Source organism: Acomys minous (genome assembly GCF_964271855.1).
Source record: "Acomys minous genome assembly, chromosome: 9".
Lineage (NCBI taxonomy): Eukaryota > Metazoa > Chordata > Mammalia > Rodentia > Muridae > Acomys > Acomys minous.
This window is the reverse complement of record NC_140490.1, coordinates 120,562,016-120,574,798: the sequence shown is the minus strand read 5'-3', so window position 1 is coordinate 120,574,798 and position 12,783 is coordinate 120,562,016. Positions and strand designations below refer to the sequence as shown.

The following is a 12,783-nucleotide window of genomic DNA, read 5'->3' as shown; positions in this document are numbered from 1 at the left end:
TTGTTTTCCTTTCCACTTTTCCCCTTCCAGTGAAATCAGATGAGTTACAGACAATCAAGAAAGAATTGACCCAGATCAAAACTAAAATTGACTCCTTGCTAGGGCGCCTGGAGAAGATCGAGAAGCAGCAAAACGCAGAAGCAGGTGAGTGGAAAGAGATCTGCAGTCACAGACAGTTGGAATGAACCTCACACTACCAGTCATGGAAGGCAGGCCAGAGAGACATCAACTGAGTCACTAAGCCAACACAAAGCCACGAACAACTCTTGTAAGCCAAGAACTGCGCTGATGGAATGAAACTACTTTTGAGGAATATGAACCAGTATTTCTAAGGCTGAATTTCAAAGAGGATAGGATTTTAGTGGGATAATCAATAATAGTAGAATCGCAGTTGAAAATTTCTATCTCTGTACTAAGTATTTTAATTAAGAAAATAAAGGTAAGTAGTGAATAGCCTTATCAGGCTAACATAATATTTACATTTCATGAAATTAACCACAGAACAATAAAAAAAATTCCAAAAGCCATCATTACAAAGCCCAACTTATGTCTTTTCTGCCACCTTGTGAACTGTCTTTGCCCAATTTCAGAAACCTGGGAGTCTGCAGCATGTCCTTGGCAACTGCAGGTCAAATTATTGGCTATTCCTTGCCCAGTGAGTGGGCCTTTTCTGAATTCTGAGCATAACTCCTCCTTTAACACAGTTACTACATTTTTTCCTGAATGTTGTTTTTAAGAGCACAGAAAATGATGTTTGGGATGAACGCAGAGCCTCTCCACATTTTGAGACTTGTGTTTACCAAGTCTTGTGTGTTCTCCTCTCAAGCCTTGCTCCAAGGATTGTGGATTGTGTTGATAACCCTGTGTGTGTGTGTGTGTGTGTGTGTGTGTGTGTGTGTGTGTGTGTGTGTACTACTGAGATTCACATGGGACTTAACTTACTAGCAGTTTCCCTTCTTAAAAAATCAAGTCAATGAACAATACAATTTTGAAAAGTTATTATTAAATCCAAGCTCCTTTCACAGAATGCAAGCAAAGATTTATAGGCATAATTCAATTGCTACAGCCATGGGAGTGGTTTGTAACACACCTGATCTTATGACCAGGTCTCGGATTTTCCTCACAGCTGTATTCCTTGCATCCTTGAAGTGGAGCTACTAAGTTACTTTTAGCTGCTGAGAACTAATGGGGACTAGAGTCCCGGATGAGGGTCCTGCTTGGACCATCGGGCTCCTGGCTTGAACCCACAGACCTTAACCTGAAGTTTAAGCAAGAGTCGGCCTCCCTATTGATTCTTGACCAGAACTGAAGCCTCCTGGCTGAGCTATAGAACATTTCTAGTCAAAAGTACTTCAGAATAACGATATCCATCCTATACTTTAAAATATCTCATAAAAAATAACAGGAGTCAGTAATTCTCCCCAGCATGTTAATATGAAAGAGACGTGATAGATTAAACAACTTTTACTGAAAAATTTTACAGTGCATAATTTATACTGAGAAAAGCTACGTTGCTTATACTTTCCGTAAAGAAATTTAGAGTTTTAAAAAGTTTTGGTGCACTGTCTATGGCTATAATCTAAAGCGTCTCTGTAACTGAAATATCCTGTGATGTTGCTTAAGTCAATATTTCCCTTTGAGGAACTTCTGTAGAATTCATTATTATGTAAAACAACCCTTACAGCAAAAGACTTTGATAACCAATTTGCACTTCAGTTTAAAGGATTATAGAGAACTCATTTAAATATAAATCACCTCAAAGAGAAAAATGTGATCCTTATTCCAGAGTATTATACCTTCCGGTTTCCTGCAATGAATAATACCTGCCACAGATCTTGCTGGATGATCATCTATAAATGCAACACTACTTCAAGCCCTGATTTTCTTTTATAAAAGCTGTCATCTTGCCTTTGCTCATATTTAAACTTTTCTCAGTCATGAGACTGTTACTTTCAAAATGACAAGTTTTGTCCTTGCTGTTGGCATCTCTCTTCTTTTACATGCTATGAAGAAAATGAAGGTATTTAATTTGTAATTTCATTGTCATCATAATTGTCTCCTGAGTACCGTCTATTTTTATAGGGATTATACAAACCTCTTCTTTATTTCCTATATTTTCTCAGTGCAAAGAAACCAGAATTATATAGAAAGAGTTAACACTGTGTTTGGGAGAGAGGAATGAAATGCATTAAAATTCACTGACGGGTACTCAAAGCCTCCTTATTAAATTCAGAGGCACTAATTTTTATGCCTAATTAGTTGAAAGCTAATTATTTGGTAGCTAGCACTTATTCTTCATTATCGCTCTTTATATATCTCATCCCATACTTGGTATTAGGCATTTAATAAGGAATGTTTCCAATATAAATGGAGTGTGAGGTAGGAAACAAATGATGAGAAAGAAAATGCAGAGCCTGGCCTGGGCATGAAATGGGGTAGGTTTGGGGTGAGCTTCACAGGGTTCATTCCCCACTGATTTCAAAGTGAATTCTCAAACTGTCTTACAAAATTGCTACAAAACAGTCATATCACTATAGACTGTCTAAACTGTAGACTACTTTTAACAGATCTCTGTCTCTTTATTTTACAGTATAATCTTTTTATGCACAAGGTCATATTTTTTCCTTATTTTACACATTGTAGAATCATTTACTATGACAAAGTGTGTAGCAATGCTTCAGACCTTTGAAACTCTAGGAACAGATAATGTCCTGCAACTCATACTCAGTCACTTAAAATTATGGTTACTATGATTCCACCATGCATATATTGTTTTTCCACTGAATAAAACAAATTTCGAAGGATGTAGTGAAGGTAGATTATGGAAAACAACAATTAGCTCTTCATAGCAGTGTAGCTTATAACTAGATTTTATTCCTAGATGCTTCTTTAAATGGAATCAAATGTAACTTATCCTACATGCACGCACACATACACACACACAAACACACACACACACACACACACACACACACACACACACACACACACACAGTTTTTATAGCTGTATGTCTATACGGCTCGTTTATATTATGAAATAACCAGAAGGGCAAACTGCAAGAAGGAAAGGCAGAGATTGTACATCATGCAGTGGGCAGAATTAATCTACATTAAAAACGAATCTCTATCACAGAAGGATGCAAAAGACGGTGGACATTATTTGGTCTAGATTTACTCTGAAGAGCATACGGAATACATACACAGCAGCTTTGCCTGCACGGTTACAATGTTAAACTGAGAGTTAGACTGACTATCACAGAGGCCACAAACTTCAGTCAGAGTGGATGAATGGATCTTAACCCGTATGTTTTCATGCAGCATAACATTCTAAAACAGTAGTGTTCAAAAATGGCTATATTATAAGTAAATATCAAACTGTAGGACTTCTCAGTAAAAAATATTGAAAAATTTAACCCTGATATTCAGGCTTGAAACGTCTACACCTTGAGAGACTTTTCAGTGAGATCTGCTGTGCATCCAGCCCACACAATAGCTTTAGCTGCTTGCCCATTACAGAGTTCAGAAGTCTTTTGGCTTTTAACTGACTCAACTCTTCTTTATTGTCATCTAATGCCATGTACATATAACAGTCACTTAAAAATCTTAGCATCTCTAATGCTTTTACCTTTCCAACGCATGGGAAAGAGGAGTTAACATGGTTAACCTGTGAGTTCATCTAAACTGAATTCAAGTTTTGGCTGGATCCCCTCTGAAGCTCATGCCTAAGACGCTATCAGCAAGTCACTTAGCTGCTTCTCTTGTTTATTTTGTGTTCTGAGCTATTAGCATCACTCCTCTCTGGCCATCTACAGTGAGTCAAACTCAGACTTTGAATCTCAAAGGAAGGAGTATTCGGGGCAGATCCTCACTCTCCTCCTCTCTTGTGAACACCGGTGTGCATCCCTGCTGCCTGAGTCCTTGAATGCAGCCCATGACGCTCACAGTTAGACACAGTGGTTTGAACCCAGCTTCTTCCTTGCACTGCTTGACAGAAGTGATAACGCTGCGAAGTGAAGCTCCACCACAAGGAAAACAGAATAACATTTCACATGTCAGACTGCAGAAGAGATTTGTGTATCTAACTGAATACCGCCTGAAAGTCCAAGTCCAGCTTTAATATCAGAATTCCCACAAGGCTCTAAATTAAATGTACTGTGTATCCCAGGGATAAATAAAAATGGGTGAAGATGTGTGGAAGAATATAAAATAATCCGAGGTCCTCTTCAGTTGTCCCTGCCATAATTTGCCTGAGGACTAAAAAGTTTTCATAGAAAAGCTATAACAGTAGGTATCGGGGTCCATAGATAATAAGTAAGCTTGAGAAAGAAAGGAAGAAAGAAAGAAAGAAAGAAAGAAAGAAAGAAAGGAGAGAGAGAGGGAAGAAAAGTTTATAGCTTTGCAATGGTTGTACCAGGTTCTTTCCCCTCAGCACAAGATACTAGGGGAACATACATTTGGGGACCAGATAACCCAAAAGAAACACTCGAAATGCATCTCCAAGGAAGTGGTAGAGCAGACCGCCCTACAGAAACAAAACCCCTCTGTGCTTGCATAGCAGCTAGGAATCCTCAGCACTCCCCTAACACTACAATGATCGCCAGGTGGAAGAAAACGTTACAGGGCAGCAGCAGAAGAGAAGGAAGAGCTCAGAGGAAGCAGAGGGTACAGGACAACAAGCCTCTAACACAACAGGAAGCAAAACAACCAAAACCGACGGATATCCTCGGGGAAGAGAGACAGAACTGTGCTGGTGAAATAGCAACAAACCTATAAGACTCAGTGTTCAAAAGGCACACCAAAGCTTATAGAAATTAGCTTATGGTGTCATAAATAAATAACTTAGTGGTTGAAGGGGCAAAGATGAAGAAACTCAGGAGAAAGGCTATAATAGAGCTGGGCACGAAGATGAAAGAGAGAGAAATATATACTAAATGGAATAAAAGAGAGAGAAGAGAGAGAGAGAATTTAACAGTTAACCAGTTTGAAATTACTTACTGAGTTCCTAAAGAAGCACATGAAAATAGATGCAAACCATATGATGTCATTGTGTATCCTAGAGCCTGAGACAGAAAGACAATCTTGAAGTTGTGAGGAAAAGGAGAAAAAACCAGAGAGTATGTCCTCCCACCAGCTACCCTGAAAGCTGGAGGGCACACACAGACACAGAGAGAGAGAGAGAGAGAGAGAGAGAGAGAGAGAGAGAGAGAGAGAGGGAAGAGGGGGGAGAGAGACAGACAAAGACAGAGAGAGATTGACAGAAAGAAAGAGAGACAGAGACAGAAAGAGGGACCAGGCCTGCAGATACTGGGGAAGGACCTGACCGCCTAATACTTATTTCTAATACCCAAACTACTAAGGGTGCGGATGACTAAATGGTATTTCCAGATATGCAGGCTACCAAAAAACCTTACCAACAAGTCACATGTTAAAATACACATTGAAATTAGATGTATTAACATTTAATTATGTATTAATAAAATTTTAATTTATTATAATTTATTCAGATTACATCCTGTTCTTCAAAACAGGACTTATTAATACTAGACTACAAAAGCTGCATGTTTGTAAAGAAGCTGACTCTGAGGAAGACTGTCAAGAATCTTCTCCCAAACCCTCAGATATACAGAAAAGCATACATACACTGACCACAGGCAAAGGCCATTAGCAAGACTCTCTTCAAGACTATTGCAATCTGCGCTGGGCGCAGAACACAACTCTGAGTAAAGATCAGGCCAGAAAATATTCAAATTTCAGATAAACTGGTTGAGCTGTGCTGTGAGGTGTTGGCAGCATCTGGCCAATGTGGTTAGGCAAACTGTGACTGACAACTGCCTTTAGCAAAGTTAGGCGCCTATGTCCAAACAGACTGAGAGACTAAATCTGTCCATCCATATGTAGACCAGTCAGGGGCTAGGTCCTAGAAATGGAAAACATTCATGGGTGAAAAAGATAAACATCGTAATTGGGCAAAGAAAAAAGATTAAATCTAAAACTGCCAAAGTGACGATTCTAAGAGGGAGTCTGGGGTCAGCAGGAAGCCTCCGTAAAGTTTGGATAAGGTCAGGGGGGCACAGAAGCTGTCGGTGAGAACTGTTAGGTTGCTACACCAGATATGATCTTGCTCTGTGTCCTGTCTGTGCTCCGCGTTCAGCATTATCTTCTATCATTTGGGTAGCTAGTGTTTCCCAATCTTACTCTGTTAGATTCACTCCATCCGATAGCTCTTATTTCCCCAAGCCCACTCTGCACATCCAGTGTCGATGCAGCCTCCCCTGCTCCCTGCACCGTAATATCCTTGTTGAAGTGTCTTCCACATATACTTCACTTTAAGACTATCACCCAGTGACGTGATAACTTCACTGACTGGTCCAACCATCGCAATTCACTTCAGACACGTTTTAGTCCCTCAGTTGTTTCCTGTCTGGCTCATCTTCCCTATGGTGAGTAGATCCATATTACTGAAACAGAAGGCTGCAGATAAGCGTGAGTCAAAGTTAGGTGCCCCATAGAGATTGAATCTAACTGACTAGTTCTGAGACATTTCGAAAATTCCTCACAAAAGTTACAAGATGAAAGAAACAATAATCTTTCTCAAAATCACAATATTTAAGTAATCATGTTTTGTTGTTTTTAAATAATTTACATTAAAATTTATATAAAGCCTTGTGAACAACTTGGAGTTATTCTCTCTAAAAATCATTTATGTAACTGATATTTTAATCAAGAAATTTCTCATATGTAATCTTCCTGAAATTTTATTCATGTGGTTGTTAGTAATACCATCTGTAATGAATTGAATATTTAGTAGCAGCATTTTTAAATCCTTGAATTAAAACTCATATAGAGGTTTAAAATAGAATATTTTTTCAAAAATTTCATATTGGTATGCAAAATGATTTCAGAATACCATTTTAACTGTAATGAATAATGGGAGTGTTTTGGTATCAACAGTCTTTTCTGTCATCTGCTAGGTACCATTCAGCTGGTAATTATCTAATAAACAAGCATGCCAGAAAGCTAATTGCCACCTCAACCAATTTTCAGTTATATTGATAACTGTGACAAAACCACAATTTAATAGAAAGGTTTTGGTGACAAATTCCAACAATTTCAATTTGTTTCCAGTATCAAATATAGCTTTTAAAGTAAATATATAGTGTTTGAAGTAAAATTAGATATGCTGAAAAATATTTTAATATGAGGAAAAAAATGATTTCTTTTCATGTCATTTGGAGCCATAAATATTTCCCCTTAAACAAAAATGGCAATCATTTGCATTCCTTCTTCTCTACAGTCATTGTTTAGCTAAAGTTTGTTCTCTTACTGAAGGGATTTCTTCATTCTCAGCTTGGAGATTATCCCCTCCGTGAAGAAAGTTAAAGTATTATCTTGCAGAATGTCAGATAAGCTCCTCTGCATCCCGGTGATGCTTAGGAGACAGCAGAGCCTGCCTCCCGAATCAGAAGTCTTCCTATGGATTCTTACTCCTTGCTTCACTTATGCCTCAGTTTACCTGTGCATAAATGAACAATAATATCTTATTGACATGTATTCTAAGACTAGCGCCCATGCGTTGCATGGTCATCACTTTAGAAGAACTCACTGCCTCACTAACTTGTGGTCATTATAAATATTTTCCTGCTGTAATAATCTTATAGTTTAGGTAACACTGCATATTATGTTTGGCATTAACTGCTTGCTCTTGCAGTCCTTGTCCATACTTCTAACAAAACTATAACACTAACTCACTTCTCTGCTCAGAAAAGAAATCCATCACTTTGACATAAACAACACAACAGAGAGGCTCTAAGAGATGCCAAAATACAAAGGTAGCACCTTTCCAGAACACACAGATACTCCACATTTATTTTTCTTTTGAGGAGTTGTCAGTACAAACATGAACAATTCTCCTCTAAGAGTACCATCTTGGCTATGGGCTCTAGTACAGGATGTGGCAGTAATGCTTATTTTGACTCCTCAGAACTTTAGTTTGCTACAATGGTGCCAAATTCAACTGTCTTTTTGTTTGTGTAAGAAGAATTTGAAATGAAGACAGAGGTTTTTATTATTTGATTCCATACAACTGATGAATATATTCGAAAATGTTTCTATGTAAGGCTACAAAATAGACAACAGAGAAGGAGAAAGAAAGAAAGAAAGAAAGAAAGAAAGAAAGAAAGAAAGAAAGAAAGAAAGAAAATATATATACCAATATTTCTGCCCCAAAGAATCTCTGCTGATAAATATAAATGCGCACACATGTGTATACGCATACACACAACACATATGTAGGTATTTTCTCACATGTTTATGCAAAGGATTATGCATATAAAACAAAAGCTACAAAATTTAGATTAAATCAAACAATGTTATTCATTTCTGAAATAGATAACTAAATAAATAATTCAAAAAACAGAATTAGTTTCTTTGCCTTAATTATAACAAAATATTTTTTGAACCAAAGTTGATTGTTCAGAGGCAAAACAGCAGCTTAATGAACAACTGATTTCATGTGTGATTTATTCATGGATCCTACAATTGTTCAGGGTTTGTGACACCCCACACCCACTGAGCCAGTGACAATGGTCTATGCTGACCACACCTTACAAAAATGCAGGCTAGCCTCATTTCTGTCAAAATCCCATGAATCAATTACCATCATAATTAAGGGGTATATTTTCAGCCCAGATAATATCTGCTAAGCATTTAAGCTTTCAGGCTAATGAATGGAGGATAGCTTACAGGCTTGTTATTCTAAACTTGAACTGTATTAACGCACTGTTGTCTTTGAAATATACTCTGAAAGGAATTGCATGCATATTGTGTGTACGAAAGACAGTTGAGTAATTTAATATCTTACATTTGTTTAAACAGAAATAAAAAGGTCATGTGAAAGCCAGTACACAAAAATTATCTCTTCAGTACATTCTCAAAAATCCAAAGTAAATACTTTTATAAGATAGTTTCTGTATAGTAATCAAATAGTAAAGGATACACTTTAGAGTTGTTTTGCTCTTCTATGCTTGTGTGTTTTTGTGGCCTCTGCAGTTAAAGGCACATTCACATCTTTTCATCATTCAAGAAAACAACTGCTTTGGGAATTTAATACTACATTTTAGCTCAACTTTTAGAACAAAAACTACAATTCATTGAAGTAGTAACTAGCAGAAATATGTACCCTATGTCTTACATTCTAATATTTATGGCACCATTTCTATTTATAAGCCATATAAAATAAGAATAACAGAATGTATCAACAGATTGCCTTAAAATAAACCTCCGTTTGCATTAAACATTTGTATTGTTCCTACGAGCCTAGCAATGACTTTGTGAGGAAAGTGGCCATATTTTGAAACAAGGCCTGATATCTATAACATTTTTAATCATCATTCACTGATCCAAACTGATACTGTTGCTGGTGCTGAGGCTTGAATATATATATGTATGCATATATGTATATATATATATATATATATATATATATATATATATATATATATGAGAGAGAGAGAGAGAGAGAGAGATTGCACTGTCTCCCTTTAATGCAATTATACACATTGGTGCCATCCTTGGTAGTCTCTAAAATATTTTCTGCATTATATATTATTAATCTTCAGAGAGCAAATGTGTTTATAGGATGTAATTACACGGCAAAGCTTAGAATGAAGTACAGTGCCACTGCTAAGTAACTTAAATACCATTGGAGCCCTATCATCTGGCAGAGGATGGGCCATATCACACCTTTCTGCCTTTTTTCCCACCACATTTATCATTTGGAGAATTGAAATAAGAGAGTGTATAGACACACATTATTTATAGAAAAAAATACTGTGATAATATTCAACAATGTGTAGAAAAGGTTACTTGCGTATTTATTTATTTATTTATTTATTTATTTATTTGTGTATTTATTTAATAAACCTTTTTCAAAGCTTATTATGTTTCATCAAATATTATAGATCAAAGGCTAATATCCTCTTAACTCACATTATGAGAAAAATAGGAAATGGATGTTCCGGATTTTTACTCTCAAGTTGTTTTCATTGTCATGAAAAGTTAGTAAGTAAGCTTAAAATGCAGTCCATTTAAAGCTCAAATCAAACAGTGGAACAATACTTCAATAAAATAATAGTATGCAAAATTAATGAAAACAACATAGCTTTTAGCAGTTTGAGCACAAAGGGGAAAGCTGGAGAAAGAGAAACAAAATATCATCTTACTTGTCCGTTGTTTCTTGGAATTTTCACAGGAGATGACAAAAACAGTAGAGAAATAACTGCTAGCTATGTTGCCAGTATTACTTGCATGTATGAATTTCTGCAAATGGGATGTACCAATCCGGCAGAGGGAATTCTGTTAGTGTGGAGTGTGGTTTCTCTTGTTGAGCACTTACTATTTGCAAACTACTGGACTAGTGCTTTTATTTTCTGCATCAAACCTTAAGAGCTTAGGAAGCATTTATCACACGCAGAGAAGAGAAGCTAGGCACATAGCAGGGCAATCATTCGTTCCTTGTAAAGCACCACATTCCCACTAAGTAATAAATCCTGACTGTGATTCTAGACCAGGCTTGTCACTGAGAGACTACCTTTCTCAGAGTCTCATGTAAAATCATGTATATAGGTAGATCAGTGTAATGTAAATATTTATTTATATATTCTTACCATCTCAAGACCCTACTTTTTCCCATTTTCACTTCTAAATAGATTTGCTTACATGCAAACATACAAAGACATATGCATGTAGTTAGATGATTGAATAAGTTACTGAATATATCCATGTCTTTCACAGGCTCTCAACAGCTCACCCCTTTTAAGAGTTCCCTGTTGTTGTTGTTGTTGTTTTTCTTTTTTCTTCTTTCGTGGTTTTTCTAAACGACTTATGAGCAACCCAAGGTAGTAGCCATGTGCTTTCTGCCCCCTAGAAGCTCAGAAGAAGCAGTTGGAGGAGAGAATAGAGCTGATACAAGATGAGTGTGTGTCCGAGAACGCAGACCACTCCACAGAGGAGCCTGCTGAAGGAGGGCAAGAGGCGGACGGAGGAGAGATGACTGACGGGGTGGAGGAGGACTTCGACGAAGACGGGGGTCACGAGCTGGTAGGAATGCAATGCATGGAGTCCACATCTGCTGGGTGGCAGCAGTAGCATTTGATTATATCCAACGAGCAATGAGATCATGTGAGGCTTTTTAAAATCTTGTATGAATATATTTAAAGGCACATCACTATGGTGCTTTGTACATAGCAAGTGCTCAATATATATATATTTTTTTTAATTTAAACTATGAGGGTAGAAATGAATGTAAAATATGAGTACTATATCCAATGTTAGGTATACATAAAGTCCCAAATCAAAGGCTTTCTTTCCCACATTCTCTATCATGGGAGAAATTTTGCATTTGTATAGTTAAATGTGTAGGTACACATAATATGCCAGTGACAAAAAAAACATCTCTTGCAAGATACATGGATCCTCTTTTTACAACTTTTACTTATTTTTGTTTGCTTATTTATTTTTGTCTATGCATGTACACACATGCTTTAACACATGGATGCGAGTCAGAGAACAACTTGCTATAGTTAGCCAATCCCAGGGAAGAGCCATGTTGTCAGCCTTATAGCGAGCACACTTTCCCACTGAGCCATCTTGGAGTTCCAGATACCTGTAGCTCAACAGTTTTACTTACTGACAGTAGTCACATGCACTAGCTGTGTGGCCAGCCACCCTCTCCACAACTGGCCTGCCATGGCAACCCATGGTGACCTTATCATTTCCAGTGTCAGCGTTGCTTGATAACCAATCATTATTGTTTAGGAATTTAGCTAAGACCATACTTTTGTGTTTTGTTTCTCCAATGTTGAAATTAGTATACTGTTCATTTCCAGGCACTCTTTCCTTGTCAACTATAGTAGACACTTGGTAAAAACATGTTGATATTTCAACCATGAAATTAAATATTATATCACAAAGAATTTAATTAGTAAAGGTAGATGAAAGTATGAATATTTGTATGTTAGAGTGTATGTTCAGGTGTGTGTTGTATGTGGTTACCTCTCAATTGTAGCTATAGATGATCTTACTTATATATGCATATATTTACTAAATGTGTAATAACAGGTTCTTCTTAGTAATATTATATTCCCATCTGTTTTAAAACCTATTATTGCTTAAGTAATTTTGTTACGGTTATTGGCATTGTTTGATATGGTGGTAAAGTTCTCAACCAATTCAGTTAAGTTGTAATGTCAGCATTCTATATTGATTTTTAACATCCACCATTATTTGAATTTTGTGGCACACTCATTTAAGCTTTTCCAATATAAGCTTTCGGCAATTACCATGTTTCCTTCAAACCTTCGCCTCAGATTGAGGTTTTTCAAACTGTGAGGTCTGCCTACTGGTGTGGAATTATAATGGAATGAATTGATCAAAGAAAGAAGGACGAAGGCTTCTCAGTGCCTTTGTAGACAAAAGCCTAACTTAATAGCATAGTTTCCCTATGTGTTCTCATTTAACATCCCTTTGAGTATTTTTTGAGGGGTCTGCCAGGAGGACTTCATGTTGTGTTTCCAATGGTTGATTCTCTTGATCGGTTTCTCAGCAGGACTGCACATAAGTACATACTTCCTTTACTCCGAGATTTCCTTTGTTTACCGTGTCTTCACTGTCATCTGTTCTGCTGGACATACCTCTTACGTAGTCCTCTGCTGGACATACCTCTTACGTAGTCCTCTGCTGGACATACCTCTTACACAGTCCTCTGCTGGACATACCTCTTACGCA

General features: G+C 37.1%; 1 protein-coding gene across 7 annotated transcripts in view; it reads left to right on the top strand.

Annotated features, from left to right (window-relative positions):
* RALYL (RALY RNA binding protein like) overlaps window positions 1–12,783 on the top strand; it is a 651,644-nt gene that overhangs the window by 605,710 nt on the left and 33,151 nt on the right. For 6 of the 7 annotated variants that reach the window (XM_084796699.1, XM_084796698.1, XM_084796697.1 and 3 more), the window contains 2 exons: window positions 31–144; window positions 10,925–11,097. In XM_084796699.1, coding sequence (XP_084652825.1) covers window positions 31–144; window positions 10,925–11,097 — 287 coding nt within the window. The remainder of the gene's footprint in view (window positions 1–30; window positions 145–10,924; window positions 11,098–12,783) is intronic. The other variant, XM_084796700.1, reaches the window with a different exon arrangement.